The 25054-nt window shown below is 40.6% G+C and overlaps 1 protein-coding gene and 1 long non-coding RNA gene across 3 annotated transcripts; one reads left to right on the top strand and one right to left on the bottom strand.

Annotated features, from left to right (window-relative positions):
- Nucleotides 1-1312: 1312 nt before the first annotated feature.
- Nucleotides 1313-23798, bottom strand: LOC124141685. Its single transcript, XM_046509733.2, has 10 exons — nucleotides 23610-23798; nucleotides 17776-17871; nucleotides 13670-13983; nucleotides 11944-12096; nucleotides 10944-11111; nucleotides 9600-9820; nucleotides 8782-8893; nucleotides 6983-7141; nucleotides 4400-4606; nucleotides 1313-1806 (listed from the first exon to the last, which is right to left on the bottom strand). The coding sequence occupies exons 1-10, from the start codon at nucleotides 23665-23667 to the stop codon at nucleotides 1594-1596; spliced, it is 1701 nt and encodes a 566-aa protein (XP_046365689.2). The 5' UTR covers nucleotides 23668-23798; the 3' UTR covers nucleotides 1313-1593.
- LOC124141686 lies at nucleotides 1802-14205 on the top strand. 2 transcript variants are annotated; one of them, XR_006862058.2, is made up of 5 exons: nucleotides 1802-2054; nucleotides 4394-4615; nucleotides 10950-11129; nucleotides 11791-12007; nucleotides 13688-14205. It is a non-coding gene; the product is annotated as an uncharacterized LOC124141686 (long non-coding RNA). The 2 variants fall into 2 exon arrangements; XR_006862059.2 differs by lacking the exon at nucleotides 11791-12007.
- Nucleotides 23799-25054: the final 1256 nt, after the last annotated feature.

Here is a 25054-nt window from a genome sequence, read left to right as displayed (position 1 = left end):
CTGGATGGAATATATATAGCGTCCACTATCTGGCATGAGTCCCAGACTTTGTCGAAAGTGACAATGTCTATAAACGGACGCACAATGAATTAACGAAAGGCACGTGTTCCCGAGCCGAGCAGGAGGTCAGAACGTTCCGTGATTGATCGTGTGTCCGGGTACTACGACCTTCACCTTCAAGTCGGATAAAGCACGTCCTGTGTTACCTTTGACCTACCCGTGTGTCATCATGGCGTTATGTAAAGGATCTACATTATAGGATGTAGGGAGGGGTATATGTAGTATTGTGTGACCCGAGTGTCCCGGGCTGGAGGCCGGATGCGAGTGGTATAGAGCGTAACGAGGGACGCGTACAGCACCACACACACCCTCGCGATCCTGCTACAGCGGACTTGTGTTACCGATATGTTTCATTCTGCGAATGTAAAAGAATTATGACAAATTGAAAAATTATAGAAAACACTTGTTTGAGTTGAGGTTAGCTGGTGCTGTGTCACGTGACTTTCATTGACTCGGAAACAACGCGCAGCTTTTAAGTTTGCTTCGTAGCGGGGTATAAGGGGTTTGTTCCGCAGCTCAGAGATATACGTGCAGCCTGTTTTCTGACAGTCTCTGAAATGAACATATCTTACAGAGAAAAACAGTTGTTAAAATATCTTTATAACGAAATAAGACTCTCTTCATCTTATACTGCAGTAATCTAGACGTGCCAACCATTATAGACTCGCATGGGCTTTATTGGATATATCTGTTTCAGGGTCTGCATGACAGACTAGCTGAATTCTTTGTGGCGGGGTATAAGGAATATATTCTACCGCTCAGAAATGTAATTTCCTCTCAGGCGGGATACGTAGTATTTTATCAAGATCACGTGAGCCAATCAGTACTCAGAGGGCACGTGTGGCCCTGTCGTCTAAGGCCCCGCGATTCGCTGTGCAGAGTTGCGTCCCTTGAGCACGCGAGAAACCTATGATTGTGGGTTCGAATCCCGGTGCGCCCCGATTATGTTTCTAGGTTTGTCAGCACCATACCCATGTTCGTGGGTTTCACCGAAGTGGTAAACGTCTGAGACCTGCATGACCTCAGGCTTTCCTCCCACATTAAGCTGGCACGTCGCGATATAACTAGAATACTGTTTAAAGCGGCGTTAAACCCAACTCACTTACTCACTCACTCACTCAGTACTCAACATTATTTTACAAACTGACAAACCTAGAAACATAATCGGAGCGAACCGGGATTTGAACACACAGTCAAATGTTTCTGGCGTGCCCGAAACTTGGAAATATAAGAACGTTTCGACCTTGAATTAATGTTGAACAACAAAAGCAAGGACATACGCATTGTGGGAATGTTTTTTTTATTTTTGTTTGTTGTTTAACGCCACACTCACCAATCTCTGTCTGTAAATAATCGAGACTGGACAAGACATTCCAGTGATTGATATCATGAGCATCGATCCACGAATTTGGGATACGATTGAAGGAATGTAAAAGTATTACAATATTCTATTGAAATGGTGGTGCAACGTTTTGCAATAGTATATAATACACATTTTCAATATATCAGTAACAGAAATGACCACACAAGTCTTCAGCAGAACTTTATGGTGTGACCTAGAATTTCAGATAAATACGTATTCATAAACATGTCGCATGGATCCACTGCCGCCTGGTCACGTGCAGCCAGGAAAGCCCGGATGTTATCTCCGTACACTCGGCGAATATGCGGTATGATTCCAGGAATATTGTCGTACCGTTTAGGCCAGTGGGGGCGGATATCCTCCTTCTCAAACGCTGTCATAAACTGAGGGGAGAGAAAAACAGAGAATTAGCAGGCGGTATAAGGGGACTGTACTCAGTGAGTCAGCGTGAACTTCTGAAGGGCGTCGAGATTCCGCTATCCAGGTCATGATTACCCACATGTTCGTGTTTGTCGAGGCTTTTGCTCGTCTTGTCAACATAGCTGACGGTGGCTTACTTGGAATTGTGGACGGAGTGAGAGATGTAACTCCTTGGCGTTATTGTTACTGACTCGACACTATTTGATATAAGGTAAGGTACTGATGTATATGTGAGACGTAAAGTATTAATATGTGTGTGTGGGTGTGTGGGTGTGTGTGTGTGTGTGTGTGTGAGAGAGAGAGAGAGAGAGAGAGAGAGAGAGAGACGCGCGATATAGATATATATGTGAGACGTAATGTATTCGATAATGTAAGACGAAAGCTATTCATATATTTGTGACGCAATATTCAATATTATTTCGCTTTATTCGACTTCGTTATAAGCGTAGTTAACTAACAACGTGACCAGTGTTTTACACGATCAGTGGCATAAGGTACTGATACATATATATGAGACGTATCTATTCATCCCCACGATGTTAGGTCAGCTGCAACTAGGCACGGGAGATATATATGTGAGACAAGGTATTGGTAGATGTGAGACAAGGTATTGGTAGATGTGAGACAAGGTATTGGTAGATGTGAGACAAGGTATTGGTAGATGTGAGACAGGGTATTGGTAGATGTGAGTCAAGGTATTGGTAGATGTGAGACATGGTATTGGTAGATGTGAGACAAGGTATTGGTACATGTGAGACAAGGTGTTGGTACATGTGAGACAAGGTATTGGTACATGTGAGACAAGGTATTGGTAGGTATTGGTAGATGTGAGACAAGGTATTGGTAGATGTGAGACAAGGTATTGGTAGATGTGAGACAAGGTATTGGTACATGTGAGACAAGGTATTGGTACATGTGAGACAAGGTATTGGTACATGTGAGACAAGGTATTGGTAGGTATTGGTAGATGTGAGACAAGGTATTTGTAGATGTGAGACAAGGTATTTGGAGATGTGAGACAAGGTATTGGTAGATGTGAGACAAGGTATTGGTAGATGTGAGACAAGGTATTGGTACATGTGAGACAAGGTATTTGGAGATGTGAGACAAGGTATTGGTAAAAGTGAGACAAGGTATTTGTAGATGTGAGACAAGGTATTTGGAGATGTGAGACAAGGTATTTGGAGATGTGAGACAAGGTATTTGGAGATGTGAGACAAGATATTGGTAGATGTGAGACAAGGTATTGGTAGGTATTGGTAGATGTGAGACAAGGTATTGGTACATGTGAGACAAGGTATTGGTACATGTGAGACAAGGTATTGGTAGATATTGGTAGATGTGAGACAAGGTATTGGTAGATGTGAGACAAGGTCTTGGTAGATGTGAGACAAGGTATTGGTAGATGTGAGACGTAATGTATCGATATATGTGAGACATTAGGTATTATTGGTCCAGATTGGTCCAGAGGTAGAAGGTTCGTCCACTTAACACGTCTGGTTTGATCCTACAGTAAGGCCCAGTCATAGTGTGCCCGTTGTATGATGGCTTCAAACTACGCTGTGATCCTATATCTACAACTACATGCAGTTTGTTTATTCAGTGAAACCCCGATAGTACGGACGTCATTAATCCGGAACCCCATCATACCGAACTCTTATTGTATGGATGAATTGTATGTATCAGAAGCGATCATACTTCGTACCCATGGTTCGTTACTCCGGGCATTCGTTAATCCGGACATTCATTAATCCAGATACAGTACAGTCTGGATTAACGGGGATAGATTATGATATGAAGACTAGACAATTGTTAGTTTGGTTGTTGTTTAACGACACACTCAGCAGTATTCCAGCTATATGATGGCGGTCTGTAAATAATCGAGTCTGGACCATACAATCCAGTGATTGATATCATGAGCATCGATCCACGAATTTGGGATACGATTGAAGGAATGTAAAAGTATTACAATATTCTATTGAAATGGTGGTGCAACGTTTTGCAATAGTATATAATACACATTTTCAATATATCAGTAACAGAAATGACCACACAAGTCTTCACACAAGTCTTCAGCATCGTTAGCATCGATCTACGCAATTGGGATACGATGACATGCATCAACCAAGTCAGTGAACCTGACCCCCCGATCCCGTTAGTCGCCTCTTACGACAGGCATGGGTTGCTGAAGACCGGCTCCCTATTTAACCCCCGATCTTTACGGGCAACTCGGCAATTGTATAGCTTCTTTGTTGTTTGTAATGACATTGAATTTGCAAGAAGTAGCCTGAAGTATCCTTACAAACAATACAGAAGTTGTTGTCTGTAAAAGTGCCATTTATTATATACATATGAATGAAATACTGGAATTTATCAGTGACGATAGATCAAGTTCTCAGTCACTCGTGAAAATATTATACTCTCCCCACTTCACGAGATGAGATAAAAGTGGTATTTGAGAAAACACATAAAAATATCCTCTATGTCTTCGTGTACTTCCAACTTCTAAATGCCCGTGAAAGACTTTACTGTTCACTGTTATAATTTCAGCATTACCTTAATGGTGATGTCGTAGAAGCCAGCTTGCCATGGGGGCGCCAGGAAGTCGACCACGAAGGACCTGCCGGTGTCTCCGGCGACGTTGAAGGCGTTGTTTGCGGGGCAGAGGAGACAGTCGACGTTGAGGACAAATCGAGGGAGGAGGGCGTTGACAGGGGTGGTGCCGTTGAGCCGGATCTGTCGCTCTGACTCCTCAATGATGAACTGAAAACAGTAATTGACAAATATATACATTTGATACATTATTACGTTCTTTGCGTTGGCGTGAAATGTTGCTCACAATATTGATCACTGGCTTGTCTGGTTCAGACACAATTACTTGTAGGCCGCCGTCATATAGCTGGAATGTTGCTAAGTGTGGCTTTAAACAAACAAACCTGTGGTTAACAGTATGAAGGGAACACGTTTGCGAGACTGGATTATTGCACGTGCAACAAAGTATAGGCATTTAATATTAAACAACCAAACAGATTGACAAGTACTCGCTTTACATCGATTTGATTCCGGTCAGATGCAATATATATATATATATATATATATATATATATATATATATATATATATATAATAAAATAATAAAGTCCACGTTAGTCCATCATCTTCTTTATATCAGTTTCATACATATATATATATATATATAAATATATATAAATTCTGACAATAAATAATCATCTTTGGGTTTTGAAACTTATTAAATTTGAAATAATTGATGACCATCAGATGACCTCATTGAAGCTATTTCTAAATGACTATCACGTGTGTTTAAGCTATCGCGGTTGGACCAAGTTATTCGTGATTCAGTATAAATGTTTCGGTTAAGAGAGGTGACACTTTGTACCATCTCAACTTGAAGCATGGTAAACTATGATGACCAGTAATACCATGTCATCCGTATAAACGAGGTTGACAAGTTGTACCTCGACCTGATGCATGGTAAACTATGATGACTATCAATACCATGTCATCCGTATAAACGAGGTTACATGTTGTACCTCGACCTGATGAATGGTAAACTATGATGACCATCAATACCATGTCATCCGTATAAACGAGGTTACATGTTGTACCTCGACCTGATGCATGGTAAACTATGATGACCAGTAATGCCATGTCATCCGTATAAACGAGGTTACCCCTTGTATCACCTCGACCTGTTCTTCTTTCCACATTACGTCCAGGCGGCCTATTCACGGAGCTGTCTTAGCTAAGACAAATCTTAGCGACTTAAATTACGACTGCCATTCTATTCATGAAGTTCTCATAAACCTTTCGCAACGTTACCTTACGACTCAAAGACAGGGAGCTCTTTTGTGACGGAGGTAAAATAAGTTGGGTGTTTCACAATGAGGTCATCGATTATTCAGGAATTCTTCTGATTGAAATCTTTAATGTTCCTATTAAAACGTCGCAAGCATGTCGTATTGTTGTGGAACGTCGCAAGCATGTCGTATTGTTGGGGAACGTCGCAAGCATGTCGTATTGTTGTGGAACGTCGCAAGTATGTCGTATTGTTGGGGGACGTCCCAAGTATGTCGTATTGTTGCGGAACGTCGCAAGTATGTCGTATTGTTGCGGGACGTCGCAAGGATGTCGTATTGTTGGGGAACGTCGCAAGTATGTCGTATTGTTGCGGGACGTCGCAAGTATGTCGTATTGTTGCTGAACGTGGCAAGCATGTCGTATTGTTGCGGAACGTTGCAAGCATGTCGCATTGTTGCGGGACGTCGCAAGCATGTCGTATTGTTGCGGAACGTCGCAAGTATGTCGTATTGTTGGTGGACGTCGCAAGTATGTCGTATTGTTGCGGGACGTCGCAAGGATGTCGTATTGTTGGGGAACGTCGCAAGTATGTCGTATTGTTGCGGGACGTCGCAAGTATGTCGTATTGTTGCTGAACGTGGCAAGTATGTCGTATTGTTGCGGAACGTCGCAAGCATGTCGTATTGTTGCGGAACGTTGCAAGCATGTCGTATTGTTGGGGGACGTCGCAAGCATGTCGTATTATTGCGGAACGTCGCAAGCATGTCGTATTGTTGCGGGACGTCGCAAGCATGTCGTATTGTTGCGGAACGTCGCAAGCATGTCGTATTGTTGCAGAACGTCGCAAGCATGTCGTATTGTTGCAGAACGTCGCAAGCATGTCGTATTGTTGCGATCGTCTTAGAAAACAACTGTCTAATGAATCTTCGCATCTATGACGCTGTTTCTAGTGTGACATCATTCCGACCTCATGTCACGATTGAGATTTGAATGACGTCAGCACATCCGTGCGGAAGACGTAAACAATAGGCTTGAAGTACCGTTGTTAAGGATTGACGTGTATTTATTTCGGTTCATTGAGGTATGAATCGAAAAACCGATGCGCAAATTGTATGAATCCGCGTAGCGACATGATAACTCAGTGGGCTTGCACTATAAAATCGGCATCAGTCCAGACTAGTACAAGCAGACGCACGCACGCACGAACGCACACGTGCATGCACGTTGCTATATAAGTGCAATATTATTGGAAGCGACGTTATACCCCATTTCGCCTCACCCACTTTATCAGTGACTAGCATCTCTTAAAGCCACACCTACCTGCACGGCCCGGGTCGGCCTGTCGAAGTCCTTGTCTATATTCATCATGAAGGCCGCGCTCGTCTCCTTGCCGTGTTTGGGGGGCAGGATGGTGGCGAAGGCGTCGATGAGGTAGTGGTAGCTCACACGGGGCAGGGACCGCGGGATAGCCACGCCTGCCTGAAACACCAAAGGGTGTCATTATCAACTAAACTGGGCCTCAATGTACAGGGGTATCTACACATAGTGCCAAGCATACATAACACTGAAATAGTGCCGTGCGCTTTAAATCTGTCCGAAATAGTCCCGTTGCAGTTCAAAACAGATGTTTAATCTCTTCTCCAGGTCAGTTTGCCCTGTTTTGTGTATAGGATAAAACACGTCCGTGGGTTGTTATGATATTTAAAACCCGCATCCCGAGGGATTTTCCGAGGGAAAGGGTTTTAAATAGCACAACAACCCGAGGGGAAGTGTTTTATCTAACTTATGAACCGAAAAAAGAAACTTAAAACAACATTTATCAACATTTTTATGTTTCGAATATACTTTCCAAGAACATTAGGAAACGGGCGTAAAATATCTGTTGCTGGTATACGGATCTTGAAAAGGACATTCTAAAAACATTGTGATTGATCAACACCTCTGTAGCCTTGTGGTACACTCACTGGGCTACAGATACGAAGGTTGTGTGTTCGATCCTCGGGAATATAATGAAAATAATTGGCATTTGATTTTAATTTCATTACATGTTACAATCTGAACCGAAGTTGTTTAAATAAAATACCCAGGACATTATATAAAATCCATCGGATATTATAACAAATTATATAGCAAATATGACTTGAATATCCTATAAAATCCCGGGAATATTACAGCGTCCCTGTTTCTGAGATTTAACCCGACCAGAGAACAAGAGGATGACGTCACTGGAGGTTTATAAAGAAGGTCAAATCTTGTCAAACTGCCTTCCACAGGAATTGTTAGATAGGCGTTACTTAGAGCTGACGAATGAAAAATTAGACACAATTTATTGATAAAAGTAAATAAAGAAGTTGTTACCCATAAAGTGTGTCTACTGTGTCTGAGTGGGGTATCCATGTGAAACTGCGGCATGGTATCTCAGTGGGCTAGTACTATAAAATCGGCATAAGTCCGGACTAGTACAAGCAGCCACACTCACACACACCCGTTCATGCACGTCACTATATAAGAGCAATAATCTTGAACGCGACGTTAACCCCATTTCACCTCACCTCAACCTTCACGTCAATGGGTGAGACATGTCATGATTGCCAACGTTTCCAGATATTTGAGACTCAAACTTGCTGATTTACTCACTCACATTGGGAGTAATTGTAACTCATTAAATCATGTATCAACCCTTCAACTCAGCACAGCGCATTATACCCGCCATCTGCGACTGGTCCACCCGCGCCCCTTGTCAGCTGAGTGAGTGAGTGAGTGAGTGAGTGAGTGAGTGAGTGATCGATCAATCAATCAATCAATCAATCAATCAATCACGGCGGGTGACACTAAAATACCAGAATTGTGCTTTGCACATTGTACAACTTCTCGGCTGAATAACATTGAAACAACATGATAATAACATGATGATAACTTGGTGATAACATGACGATAATAACAGAATAATAACAGGATAACATAATGATAACATGATGATAATAACAGGATAACATGATGATAACTTGTGATAACATGATAATAATAAGATAACTTGGTGATAACATGATGATAATAACAGGATAACATGATGATAATAACAGGATAACATGATGATAATAACACGGCAAGCATTCTACCCTGCCCCGCAGTAGACCAGTGACGTTCCCCCCCGACAGCGCCCCCTTAGTGGGCAGGAACACGGGGCCCTGGATGAGGGACGGGTCTACATCCTCCACCAGTTCGATTGTCCTGCAACATATGTTTATATACCTGTACAGCCACAATACAGTCTACTCGGGATATATAACCATGTCATGTCTTTTCTGGCATCAGCGCGCTACATCCAAAACAATGATGACAAATTCAGTATCGGACTAGAAACAGACCAGTGCGAGCAGAGGCATTGCCTTATCCCCCTGGACAGGATGTGTCGACATTGACGTTCTTGTAACTATTTATCAATGAATTGCGCAGATATAAAGGATTTTCTACCATGACATTGAAGGATGATTTAATTTGATTCGTACATATGATTAAATAGGAAGTTGTTTATTGGCGACAACCACGTCCGATTTTATGTCCGCTTCACATCGCGTGAGAATAATTTGCACGCGTTGGCCCCGGCATTATATATATATATATATATATATATATATATATATATATATATATTAACCTCGCTTATTTATGTGTATATCCCACATACAAGCCAAAACGAAGGCGGGTAAAAGTGTCTTCTTTAGTATCAAAGTTTTCATACCATGGAAAGAAAAGATCACTTTAGAGAAACACTCAAAGAGAGGTTGAGTGCCAAATATTACAATATAAATAAGTTGATTTTTATTTTTGGGTGTGTGTTTTTGCCAAAAAATCAAAATAGAAAAAAGTAAGTTAAATTTAACGGGGTTCCACTGTGCAGGGTTGTCGAGGAGAAATAGTTCCCTGGCGGACATACCTCAACCACATCACGTCTTTCTTGGCGGTCCAGTTGCTAGGTATAGTTCCGGTCCGGGCGTATTCTTCCGCCTCGCTGTCCGAGATTCCGCTGAATGGGTACCAGGCAGGTTCTGTCAGGAATTTGGACGTCACAACGGCCTTCAGTGCCTCCGCGTTGTAAAAGAGGTCCTCTATTGTCAGGAACTGATTTTCAACTTTGGCTATTTTCATTGGAAATACCTGTGATGGACAAGCGACTCATGATGCTGTATGAATGATTTGATATGTTTCTTATTAAACTGAATCTCGAGGTCTGGGAGAGGTGGGGTAGCCACGTGGTATAAGCGTTCGCTAAGGACAGCGTTAAACCCAATTCACTCATGTACCTGCTTGTCACTCCGAAGGTCAAAGTTGGATTCCTTGCAAGGTTAAAGCACGAAGTCTATATAGTGTTTCTATGGTCTCCCTGGTTAAAGTGTATTTTCTGGTGTCTCCATTTTCTGGTGTTACATTCCTGGACTATTGCTAAATACGGCGTAAAAATACTCACTCATTAACTTGAAGTCCCGAGGACCGGCAAATGTATACTACTTAATAGAAGTTAAGGTATACTCGATTCTTTAATATTACTATACTAATCTTTTATTACCTATAGTAATATGAAAGAATCGGGTGGTCGTAACTACGTCTGAGTTATGAAAGTCGAGATATCCGATGTTCGAGTACCAATATTATGCTCCAGTGTAATGTATGTACCACGTGCCGTAGACAACACAATGTTATTAAATTTTATATAACAATTCTGTGTTTCCATGACAACGAAGCCTTGCACGATCAGCATCCATAAGATCACTGACACCAAGCTGGTAAATGCGTGAGTAAGTTGGGTTTAACGCTGCTTTGAACAGCATGTCTGTAATATTACGTGTAGATTGACGTGCTTCGGTGGATTCCTGAAGCCATTTGGGCGTGCTGATCAAAAAAGGGTCATGATCAGGAAGAATCTACGGATCATGACCCGGCTAGGGGGCGTAACTCTAGCACGATCCTGGTGAGGGGAGACGAAAGAAATGTCAACCTGTTTTTATTGTGTTAACTTTTACTATAACGTATTTGACAAACATGACAATAACCATGCTCTTTTCGTCAACTTTATTGAAAACCAAAATTGAATTTAGAACTGTTTCCTAGGAAATTCTCTTTGATCGAAACAATTCATTGACCGAAACAAAGTGTTTTATCCTCATTGAAAAGTCGTGACGAAATGTGAGCGATGCAAAATATTTCCTTGAAAGAATTTAATCGAAAATAATATATCTTTAGTCCTCATTTTACTGTCGTAGTGCAATTCAGACCATTTTACCTTCAGCGTGATGTCATACATGATCCCGAAGACGCCGAGGTTACACATGAGCGCCTTCATGACGTCACCATCGTCTTCGATCGTGAATGTCCGGAGCCGAGACCGAGAGTCAATTATCCTCATCTCAACTACGTAGCCGCTCATGGTTGGTCCATCCCAGCTTGAACCCTAGGTCAAAGGTCACAAGTGAGGCCACATGCATGTCTATTAATAAAACAAATTATCAAATTGAAGGGGCGTTTTTAATGCTGACGAAATGCGTAGTTCCTTTCGTTGCGCGTGCAGTTGTGTTTCATGCAGTTGTGTTTTATGCAGCTGTTTGTGTAAATAATTTACATTAGTATTAAGCAGTATTATTTACACATTTAGATTCTTGTTAATAGGACATATTTATTGACAATGAAATATTACACATTAAGTTATTAATTTCATAACATAAAATAATATTCAAAACATTTGTCACCCGTGAAAATGGGATAGAATAAGTCTTCAGCAAACCATGCTTGTCGTAAGAGGCGACTAACGGGATCGGGTGGTCAGGCTCGCTGACTTGGTTCATGCATGTCTTGGCATCCCAACTGCGTGGATCGATGCTCATGATATCAATCACTGGATTGTCTGGTCCAGACTCGATTATTTACAGACCGCTGTCATATAGCTGGAATATTGCTGAGTGCGGCGTTAAACAACAAATAAACAAAAAAAACAAAATCAAAACATTGGTTGATATTTTTCAATCAGCTTGAGATGAAGACACTGACCTATGCTGAAACATTACGGAAACGTAACGCCGATTGCATCAATATTTCAACTTATAGGGGCATTCGTCACCACACGCTTCTTTCAGTAACATACAAGAATGCCATCCAGTTTGTCTCGGAAAGACATGAATTGTCACGAATGTATTTCACTCGCATCTCACTGTAACCTACAAGAAAAACATCCGGATTTGATCACGGATGTGGTTCGAAGCGCGCACGACCAAAGGGAGACAACTCACGTGTGAGGACGCGGCAACCATGCCCCCGACAGTTCCGTTCACCTGGATGGGCTCCGAATGGAAGGTGAGACGTTGTCGCACGAGGAATGCGTTTAACTCGTAGGTGAACACGCCGCTCATGGACGTGACGGTGTGGTAGTCGCGTGTGGCAGTCTGTTGAAACAAATAGGAAACATATAGCTTGCGCCAGCGTAGCGTACACAGGGAACCAGGATAATGTATATTTAAAGAGATGAGGTGAAAAGGGGTTTAACATCACGTTCAAGGTTATTACACTTACATAGCGACGTACATGCACGTGTGTGTGACTGCTTGTACTAGACCGGACTAATGCCGATTCATAGTGCTACTCCTCTGTGATACCATGCGGCAGTCCATCTTGAAGACAACCGCCTCCGTGGTCTAGTGGTAGAGCGTCCGCCCGAAGAGCGGAAGGTCGGGGGTTCGATCCCAGGCCGTGTCATACCAAAAGACGTTAAGAGATGGTGCTTGTTGTTACCCTGTCTGGCGCTCGGCATTAAGGGGCGAAAACAAGGACTGGTCGGCTCGGAGTCAGTATGCTGTGCATGGTATCTCAGTGGGCTAGCACTATAAATCGGCATCAGTCCGAACTAGTACAAGCAGCCACACAAACATACACACGTACATGCACGTCGCTATATAAGTGCAATAATCTTGGACGCGACGTTAAACCCAATTTCACCTCACCTCACCTCACCATCATGAATACCCCACCCAGACACAGTATACTGACCCAGAGTCCTTGTTTTAGCCCCTTAATGCCGAGTGCCAGGCAGAGTAACAATAAGTACCATCTTTGAACGTCTTTTGGTCTGACGCAGCCGGGGATCGAACTCACGACCTTTCGGCCTCCGGGCGGACGCTCTACCACTAGACCACGGAGGCGGCTTTACGAACACGGACACGGCAACAACCGGAGTGCAGCCCATTCGGATTAATCATTGAACAGATCCGCATCCAATCTTGCAAATCTCGCAGTCACGGAGACGGTCTCGTATATTTAAGAATGCCTGTGACAAAGCTATGATGTAGGTTCGTGGGACTACATCTTTCCGAGGCAAGGGAGTTAACTGACCATAATAGTCTAGTTTGTAGACAGTTGGTGTCAGTTAGCTCCCTTGTCTCGCGAAGATTGGGTTCCCCCCAGTATAGTGACACACTATGATATAGCTCAATAATTGATAAAAGCGGCGTCAGATCCACCTCACTCACTCTCGCCGTAAGAAGTGTATGACTTTGTGAGTGTTTACTGTGTACGAACATTGTGATTATTTAAGAATTACTTCAGTATTTGGTTACGTTAATGGAGGTTTAAGTTTTTGAAAACAATATAAAACACAAAACATAATGTTATGTTGAAGTCAGTTCTTATGAACACGTCAAAAAAATAATTCACAGAACGCTTATTTAATCACTAACATCAACACTTGTAGACGGTACCTTGTAGACATCGAAAAGAAATCAGTGATATTGTTTATTTTAATAACGCAACCCAAGCCCCGCCCACTCTATTTTCAGCCAATCAGGAAATGTTAGAAAGCTAGTGGGCGTGTCCTACTTTTTTTAAGGTTTATTGAAACAAAAGACAAGAAAACATTTCTTGGTTAGCCAATCAAACGCCAAGGAATCACTTATCTATAAGAATGAACTCGTAATTGAAATACCAGTTTATCAGTGTGTTCTATAAGAATTATAAGCTTATTACCGGTTCGTTTATTTGCAGCTTGGGTCCGTCATGACGTTCCAGACCTGTGATATCCAGCATCACGTGACCTTCATCCACGTAGAGCGGCGCGCGACTCTGAAAGTAGCCCACCGCGCGAACATGTAGTCCCAGCCAGTGGGCAGCTCGGACCACATTCTGCACGTGCCTCACGTGTGTTGGCCTGACGTAGAAGACGTTGCTGATGTTGATGGTCCTGTCGTAGTTCTCGAAGTGGCGGATGTCGATGACGGGGCCGTTGCGTCCAACATACAGTTCAAACAGAGGAAGGACTTGACGCATGTATACATACACGCCTGGAATGAACATAATATGAGCGTTTATATCAAATTTATGACATTTATATTATTTAATATTTTCATCGTTGTTGGTTAACTCTATTTTCCTAATCAAGATTTGCAGGTTAACTCTGTTTTCGTTCTCGTAATCAGAATGCAGAAATACATGTACAGTTATAAGATGAAATTTAAAGGGTTTAATACGTGTAAGCTGTAAGGAATAAAGACCAATTAATTCAATTCAATTTCAATTTCTTTATTCAACGTACTGAGGAGGCCACAGGCCTATAGTACAATCATGATTACAGGAGCAATTGGTACAATCATATATTTTCCAAACTTGATTTTCTTTGTATAAAAGCATGATATATGTACATAGAAAGATTTCTTATGGTTTCGATGTTGCTAGTGGTCAGTAATAGTTTAAACTTAAATGTACAATGGTTTATATGAAAATATTTTGGTAAATATACTTTTCTTAGTTCATCATAATGCGGACATACTAGTAAAAAGTGATACTCGTCCTCAATTAATCCTAGGTCACATAGTGGACAGAGTCTATTTTCTCTCGGAATATTTTGATATCTACCTTTTTCAATTATAAGATCGTGTGATGAACATCGGAATCTTGCAAGTGCTACCCTAAATTGTCTAAGGCTAACACTGAACAGGTATTGCTCTGTAATGATATATGACTTGAAACTGCTATATAACAGGGACTTTGGTGAACGCGTTAGAGTTGCATTCCATGACTGAAAATATAAATCTTTTAATCTTTGTGTTATAGCATTTATGAACAATTTCGGATAAGCAATATGTTCTAATTTAAAACTGTAACCAAAACCACAATTATTCAGCAGGTTCCTTAAAGTCGGTTACCCAATTTGTTTTGCCATTGCTATCATACAAACACATCATATTGTAACATTTCTTAGGGAATCTTGAGGAGGGCATATTAAGTAGTCTTATCCAATATTTTATTATTTTCAGACGTGCTTCTATACACAAAGGGACTCGTCAACATTCACCATAAACGATCACGTTTGGGGTATTCATTTTAACTCCTAAATATTTCTTACAAGCATATAAATGAACTTTTTCCAGAGCATCTATTTGTGTAAATCCCCAAATTTCTGCCCCATATAAAAGAATGGGTTTAATTTTCGTGTTAAATATTTTGAAGTATATTCTATAGTTTACAGCCCCAACATTTTTTAAACTACTGAACATGCCCAGCAATATTTTCTTTCCCTGTACAGCAGCATTATTTCCATGTGTATTCCATGCCAACGTATTGGAAAAATACACACCTAAATATTTATAACCCTTAACTACTTCTAAACACTGACCTTTAAATAACCACTTTTCAAACCTTGATAATTTGCCACCTTTTTTGAAAACAACGATTTTTGTCTTATTTGTATTAATTTTCAAATTAAACTTATCACAATGAACTTCTCATTCTTCTATTTGTTTCTGCAATCCTTTCACCGTACTAGAAAACATGATAATGTCATCAGCAAATAACAGAAGGAAAAGCTTGACAATGTCTGGATGAAGATGTATACCATCTGTACAGTTCTGATGAACAGCTGTAGCTAGTTCATTAATAAAGAAGACAAACAAAAAAGGGCTAAGTATACATCCCTGGCGTACACCAATGCTGCAGTCAAAAGCGGTAGACATTACACCGTTATTTCTTATACATGCTTTTACATTGTTTATATGCTACACAATAGTTTTACCATTTTACTGCTCAGGCCATGCTTGGTAAATAACATCCATAATTTACTTCTATCCACAGAATCAAAAGCTTTAGAGAAATCAACAAATAAAACGTAAAATGTACCCCCTTTGCTTGATATATAGCGCTGAATGAGACTATACAAAATAAAAATATTGTCCGTGGTTGAGTATCCTTCCCTAAATCCTGCTTGTGCCTCAGTGATTTTATCTGTAGCGTTGGACCAAAAAACTAGTCTTTTATTGATGATATACAAGAAAACTTTACTAAATATACTAAGAAGTGTAATACCTCGATAATTGTCAGTCATATTTGGGTCATCATTCTTGAATAGGGGTATGATAATACCAACATCCCAACATTTAGGAAAGTAAGATTTTTAAAGCATTAAATTAAACATTACCAGTAGGTATGGCGTTAATAAATCTTCAGCGTGTTTGAAAAACTCCGGGATAAGGTTATCTATTCCTGCAGATTTATTATTTTTAAGATGCCGAATGCTTACTCTTATCTCATCTTCTGAAATTGGTAAATCTAAGATATCCCTTGTAATATCATTCTCAACAGTATTTTCCAAAACTGACTAGAAATAATTATGAAAATCATTAACATCTGAGCCATTCTCTTCTGATCTATCGTCAAATAATCCCTTAAAATGATTAAACCAGTCTTCCAATTTTATCGTATTAAACGTATAGTTAGTACATTTTAAACTTTTTAACACTTCCCAAAACTTTTTGGGGTTTTCGATGGAATTTTCTAATAGTTTTAATTTCTCTCCGTTATATGCTTCTTTTCGTTTACGACAAACTGCCTTGTATTTATTCCGTGCGAAGTTATACTCTTGCAAAGACTGGGTGTCCTTAAGTGTCCTGAATTTATTTAATGCCCTACAACTTTCCTTTTTGTAGAGTTCACATTCAAAATCATACCAAGGTTTGCTAGTTTTTGGAGTACCACAAACAAGTTTCCGCATTCCTTCTGCTACCGTACACAAAGCCCGGGATAAACAATTAATACTTTCATCTATGTTTGTAAAGGCTACATCTATGGATTCCTCCAACAAATTTTGAACCCTATCTGATTGTAAATTATCGCAAAAGGAGTTTTTCTTAGTGCTGTCCCACTTGAACTTATAGCTCAAATCTTTGGAATTACTATCAGCGTGGCGTTCACTGTGATAAAGCGCTCGTAAAGATAAATGAGGTGGAAGGTGTGATGATTCTGCTCGCGAAAGAACAGCAAACTTTTTGCAATTTGGAAAAAGCTCTTGGGAGCATAAAACGTAATCTATTAAGCTGGCCCCATTATGTCCAATGAAAGTATAGTCACCAACTCCCTGATCATCATCACATCTTCCGTTCATTATGTGAACATTTAATACAGCACATAGATTTAACAAACATCTGCCAAAATTATTGACACACTTATCCACTGAATATCTTTTCAGTGAGAATTTATCTAACATAAAATCCCCAAAACAACCGTCATTACCTTCAACATACTCAATAATATCATCCTCTATAAAATCAGCCTCTGTTCCCGTCCTGGCGTTAAAATCGCCACCAATAAACATATATACATCATTAAATTTCATTAGAACCTCAAGAAGCTTCTCTTGTAGGTATATTACACCATTCTTATACTGTCTTAACAGATTAGAATACCAGTTTGATCCCTCTGGATGTATATAAACACAAGAGTATAAAATATTTTTTTTAAGTCCAAAGAGCTGTTTGTCCAATAAGAGTAAAATTCCACTGTCAAACACCTCTGTATCCTTGACATAAGCAGATAGATTCTTTTTAACAAGTACTATAACACCTCCAGAACCAATTAATTCATGTTTCCAATCGATTTTCATAATCATTTTACGATATGATAACTCTATTAGTATACGAGCAAGGTCATAAGTTTATCATCCAAAACTGGCTCCCACAGGAGATATCGCTAGGGTGAGATCAAGCGATAATTACATTGTAGATATATGTCTTGATATATTTGATACTAAAAGACGCTCGGTGAGATTCTACACATTCAGTATAATATTATAATCAATATCTTACGGTCGCTTCTCTCAAATATATTCAAATCCCGTTTCTCTCGCGAAAGTATTTCTTGAATTTCCTCCAGTGGTCGCAGTTTTGTTCCGATAGATTTGCCTGACGAAAGAAACATAAAATGAAAATCAATGAATAAATTGACAAAGCAAGTATTGCCCGACAATAAAACTGGGACTTTATACAAAGAGTGAGTGAGGAAGGTTTAACGCCGCTTTTAGCAATATCACATCAATATCACGGCGGGGGACGACAGAAATGGGCTTCACACACTGTTCCCATGTCGCCATATTTTTTCATCTAGAAATAACTGGCATATGCGCACGTAGGGCACTGGAATTGTATATAAATATTCCTTTGTGAATAAAATCCCCTTCACTGAATTTAATTCGGATAACACCAAAGTAAGTGGAGACGTGACTGGGGAACTCTGTTAATCCAACGACTGTTCACTGAAACTGTGTGCAGTATTCAGGAGGGTTTGTGTGCAATGATGGCGGAAATAGGACTGTTGCATCACATCACATCACATCACATCACATCACATCACATCAGTATCACATCACATCACATCACATCACATCAGGGGCGGTCGGGTAGCCCAGTGGTTAAAGCGTTCGCTCGTCACGCCGAAGACCCGGGTTCGATTCCCGACATGGGTACAATGTGTGAAGCCCATTTCTGGTGTCCCCCGCCGTGATATTGCTGGAATATTGCTAAAGGCGGCGACAAACCATACTCAGTCAGTCACATCACGTCACGTCACATCACATCACATCACATCACATCACATCAGTATCACATCACATCAAATCACATCACATCACATCACGTCACATCACATCACATCACATCACATCACATCACATCAGTATCACGTCACATCAGTATCACATCACATCAGTATCACATCACATCACATCACATCACATCAGTATCACATCAGTATCACATCAGTATCACATCACATCACATCACATCGGTATCACATCACATCACATCACATCACATCAGTATCACATCACATCACGTCACGTCACATCAGTATCACATCACATCACATCACATCACATCAGTATCACATCACATCACGTCACGTCACATCAGTATCACATCACATCACATCAGTATCACATCACATCACATCACATCACATCAGTATCACATCACATCACATCACGTCACGTCACGTCACATCACATCAGTATCACATCACATCACATCACATCAGTATCACATCACATCACGTCACATCACATCACATCACATCACATCACATCACATCAGTATCACATCATATCACGTCACGTCACATCAGTATCACATCACATCACATCAGTATCACATCACATCACGTCACGTCACGTCACGTCACATCAGTATCACATCACATCACATCACATCACGTCACATCACATCACATCAGTATCACATCACGTCACGTCACATCACATCACATCAGTATCACATCAGTATCACATCACATCACATCCACAATCACATCACATCAGTATCACATCACATCACATCACATCACATCACATCACATCGTATCACTTCACATCACATCAGTATCACATCACATCACATCACATCCAAAAATCACATCACATCACATCACATCACATCCACAATCACATCACATCACATCAGTATCACATCACATCACATGACATCACATCAGTACCACATCACATCACATCACATCACATCACATCAGTATCACATCACATCACGTCACATCACATCGTATCACATCACATCACATCAGTATCACATCACATCACGTCACATCACATCAGTATCACATCACATCACATCAGTATCACATCACATCAAATCACATCACATCAGTATCACATCACATCACATCACATCACATCACATCAGTATCACATCACATCACATCAGTATCACATCACATCACATCCACAATCACATCACATCACATCAGTATCACATCACATCACATCACATCACATCACATCACATCAGTATCACATCACATCACATCACATCACATCACATCACATCAGTATCACATCACATCAGTATCACATCACATCAGTATCACATCACATCACATCACACATCACATCACATCACATCACATCAGTATCACATCAGTATCACATCACATCACATCACATCAGTATCACATCACATCACATCAGTATCACATCACATCAGTATCACATCACATCACATCACATCACATCAGTATCACATCACATCACATCACATCACATCACATCAGTATCACATCAGTATCACATCAGTATCACATCACATCACATCACATCACATCACATCAGTATCACATCACATCACATCACATCAGTATCACATCACATCCACAATCACATCACATCACATCAGTATCACATCACATCACATCACATCACGTCACATCACATCGTATCACATCACATCACATCACATCAGTATCACATCACATCACGTCACATCACATCAGTATCACATCACATCAGTATCACATCACATCACGTCACGTCACATCAGTATCACATCACATCACATCACGTCACATCACATCAGTATCAAATCACATCACGTCACGTCACATCAGTATCACATCACATCACATCAGTATCACATCACATCACATCACATCAGTATCACATCACATCACGTCACGTCACATCACATCACATCAGTATCACATCACATCACGTCACGTCACATCACATCACATCACATCACATCACATCACATCACATCAGTATCACATCACATCACGTCACGTCACATCAGTATCACATCACATCAGCATCACATCACATCACATCACGTCACGTCACATCAGTATCACATCACATCACATCACATCACATCACATCAGTATCACATCACATCACGTCACGTCACATCAGTATCACATCACATCACATCAGTATCACATCACATCACATCACATCACATCACATCAGTATCACATCACATCACGTCACGTCACATCACATCAGTATCACATCACATCACATCACATCACATCACATCAGTATCATATCACATCACGTCACATCACATCACATCACATCACATCACATCACATCACATCACATCACATCACATCAGTATCACATCACATCACGTCACGTCACGTCACATCAGTATCACATCACATCACATCAGTATCACATCACATCACGTCACGTCACGTCACATCAGTATCACATCACATCACATCACATCACGTCACGTCACATCACATCACATCAGTATCACATCACATCACGTCACGTCACATCACATCACATCACATCAGTATCACATCACATCCACAATCACATCACATCACATCAGTATCACATCACATCACATCACATCACATCACATCAGTATCACATCACATCACATCACATCACGTCACATCACATCACATCACATCAGTATCACATCACATCACATCACATCACGTCACATCACATCACATCACATCAGTATCACATCCACAATCAGATCACATCACATCACATCCACAATCACATCAGTATCACATCACATCACATCACATCAGTATCACATCATATCACATCAGTATCACATCACATCACGTCACATCACATCACATCGTATCACATCACATCACATCAGTATCACATCACATCACATCACATCACATCACATCAGTATCACATCACATCACATCACATCAGTATCACATCATATCACATCAGTATCACATCACATCACGTCACATCACATCACATCGTATCACATCACATCACATCAGTATCACATCACATCACATCACATCACGTCACATCACATCAGTATCACATCACACCACATCACATCACATCCCATCAGTATCACATCACACCACGTCACGTCACGTCACGTCACATCACATCACATCAGTATCACATCACATCACGTCACGTCACATCACATCAGTATCACATCACATCACACCAGTATCACATCACATCACATCAGTATCACATCAGTATCACATCACATCACATCACATCACATCAGTATCACATCACATCACATCAGTATCACATCACATCACATCAGTATCACATCCACAATCACATCACATCACATCCACAATCACATCACATCACATCACATCACATCACATCCACAATCACATCCACAATCACATCCACAATCACGTCACGTCACGTCACGTCACGTCAAGTCACGCAACCCAACACGGATTCAGTCAACCAGGACTATGGGGTCCTGAATCTGGGATGAGAACCAATCACCATGACGGGGCGCAACCCTGCACAGCGAATTCGCTGCCTCACACTGGATGAGTGGCTAGTTTTACGCCGTTTTTGCGATCTGTAAAACCGGGTTCGATTCCCCAAATGGGTAGAGACTGTTCATCCCATTCATTGTGTTTGGCGCCGTCAAATGTCAGGATTACTGCAAAAATCAGCTGAATCCATACTGACTTGCCAACAGCATTATTATTATTGTTGTTGTTGTTTTGTTGTTGTTGTTGTTATTAATGTTATTATTATTACCCTATATTTTACAACAACATTACGTTTTCATATGTGGTGGTTTCCCAGAACACTGTTCCGTTCCTTCTTTCAAACAAAACATATTGTGCAAAACGTAGGCATTGTGTGCACAGAGTCGCCATAACCCGCGTGACTGACATGTTTACATGTGAGTTAGCAGACAGTGGCGTCACATCAAGACTTGATTCAAGACTGGCGGAAAGCCCATAGGCCCTTAGTTGCTCTAACAGTGCAGGGAACACCTCACTGTGCCCTCGCCTGTTGTTATAGGGTACAGGTGTAGTAACAACATTTGGGGTGAGAGCACAGTGAGGTTAAACCGGCACTCCAAGCTGAAGAAATTGGGCCCAAGTCCTCCAAACATCTTTAAATTTATTGACATTAACAAGAATGAACAATCACGTTCAGAGACATTGTTAATGCAAATTCATGCCGAGGGCGACTGCCACCAAAGAGAAGGAAATATCTCCAAACTGACAACATCCTGATAGAGAAGGACAACTTGTTGACTGGCAGACTGACACCAATTGAATATGCTGACGCTGTGGCTGAATATGTTGGATTGTGAACTGAATATTTCTGCTTTAAATTGAATTTGAAATGTATATTTATTTTTGCAATACGTAATCTATCAATATGAAATATATGAAATTTTACGAAATATATGTTTCTGTAAAGTGAATGTACTGTTGAAATGTATATGAAGTTTTATGAATCTGACAGATAGTAATTTTCTCTATATAGACATGCAACAGACTATAGGTAACCCCCTATTGTTACCCACTTAACCACGGCTGACTACACCTGTATCCTATAACAATAGGTGAGGGCACAGTTAGGTGTCCCCGCACTGCCAGCTTGCACCGATCTCATAGGCTGCACGGGTGGTAATACAACAGTTACTAACGAAGGTACGCATTGCTATTAAATATTTACACCTTAGGCCAAACCAATTTATTTTCTTGTCTAACGGTATTGATTTGGTCAGTACAGGAAGCAATAATAATTTTTTAATTTTTAATATATACAAAAAGTTGTTAAAAGTAAGTATAGCCGATTGCTCATCTAACAGAAATACATTTTATTAAAAAAACAACTTTGTAGAATTAAGGCAGGTTCGTCTTCAGAATAAATAGAAAATAAAACTTTTAAAAATTAGACGAATTTAAAAAATTAAATAAATTACAGCAGAAATATTTCTTGCAAGAAATCTGTTACCATGGATTATTTTTGTTGAAAACATATATACCTAATTCTGTGCTTTAAAAAAATCGATTTGAAAGAAATAGTTTTCTCACAGTATAAAGCTAATATACAACAAGAAATACGTACCCTGAGCCACAAACAATGTGGACAGCAGTGTCGCGACACCGACAGTAACGACGAACATTTCTTCAGAGCTTCGGGTAGACGACCAGTGAATGAAGCGCGGACTGACTGCTTACCTTTATACCTGTAGAGGTAAATATTCCCCATTTAATAGCAAATAATGAGATGTTGAGAAATAATTGGGCTAACAGGATTGGGAATGACATATATCCGGGTCAGGTGCGCTCCGATTGGCCTCCGAATAGACGATGATGACAGACTCCATCACTCCCCCACCCCCCACCCCGCACCCCCTACCCCACCCCCCACCACCCCATCCTCTCCCCACCCCACCACCAACACCTGCATGAGTCAGAGGACTAAACGCCCCGTACAGAATGCGTTATGAAGACCGCCGTCATATAGCTGGAATACTGCTGAATGCGGCGTCAAACAACAAACCAACCAACCAACGTTATAAAGATGTGTTGAAAGAAAGATTACTTGATTCGAAGGTTTTTATGTAAATAGTTTAACCCCCCTGGATGCCACAGGGACATATATGCCCCTCCTCTACAACCCTCACTTTTGAGTCGAATAAAATTCAAAATACATCACCCACACAACTACTTCACAGTTTTGAATAATGTGGGACATTCCCTGTTCTGTGATATCATCCACTGGCATTTTAGGCCAAGCAAAAGTTCTGAAAATAACCTCTGAAAATTAGGTACATCATAAATGTCGCCATTTTTACACATTACTAAATCACCACTCACGGCGTTATTATCCCCCGCCACGAAGTGGAAGGGGGATATAGGAATGGGTGCCGTCCGTCCGTCCGTCACATTTTGTTTCCGGAGCAGATCTTGAAAACCGTTCCATATTTCTTCACCAAACTTGGCACATAGATAGATCTAGTGGTGAACTGGTGCCTTTTGATTGTTTGGGATTTTTTAAAAAGTTATTTTTTGAGTTTCCATGGCAACCACTTTGATTTAGACTGAAAATGGCGGTAGACCTCGTTTCCGGAGCAGATCTTGAAAACCGCACCATATTTCTTCACCAAACTTGGCACATAGATAGATCTAGTGGTGAATTGGTGCCTTTTGATAGTTTGGGATTTAAAAAAAGTTATTTTTTGAGTTTCCATGGCAACGACTTTGATTTAGACTGAAAATGGCGGTAGTCCTTGTTTCCGGAGCAGATCTTGAAAACCGCACCATATTTCTTCACCAAACTTGGCACATAGATAGATCTAGTGGTGAACTGGTGCCTTTTGATAGTTTGGGATTTTAAAAAAAGTTATTTTTCAAGTTTCCATGGCAACGACTTTGATTTAGACTGAAAATGGCGGTAGTCCTCGTTTCCGGAGCAGATCTTGAAAACCGTACTATATTTCTTCATCAAACTTGGCACATAATGTCATCTCGCAGTATTGAATACATTTCCTTTCTTGTCGGTAAGTT

This window comes from Haliotis rufescens, unplaced genomic scaffold (assembly GCF_023055435.1).
Source record: "Haliotis rufescens isolate VD_foot unplaced genomic scaffold, xgHalRufe1.0.p SCAF_56, whole genome shotgun sequence".
NCBI lineage: Eukaryota > Metazoa > Mollusca > Gastropoda > Lepetellida > Haliotidae > Haliotis > Haliotis rufescens.
The sequence above is the reverse complement of the archived record's forward strand: the minus strand, read 5'-3'. Positions and strand labels throughout refer to the sequence as shown.

Bases quoted from the DNA above. Each gene is read 5' to 3' on its own strand.
- LOC124141685 (XM_046509733.2), bottom strand. From the start codon at position 23,667: ATGTTCGTCGTTACTGTCGGTGTCGCGACACTGCTGTCCACATTGTTT. The intron at 17,872-23,609 runs GTACGTATTTCT...TTCTTTCGTCAG, and splicing joins CACATTGTTTGTGGCTCAGG to GCAAATCTATCGGAACAAAA. The intron at 7,142-8,781 runs GTAGAATGCTTG...TTGGTGTTTCAG, and splicing joins CTGGTCTACTGCGGGGCAGG to GCAGGCGTGGCTATCCCGCG.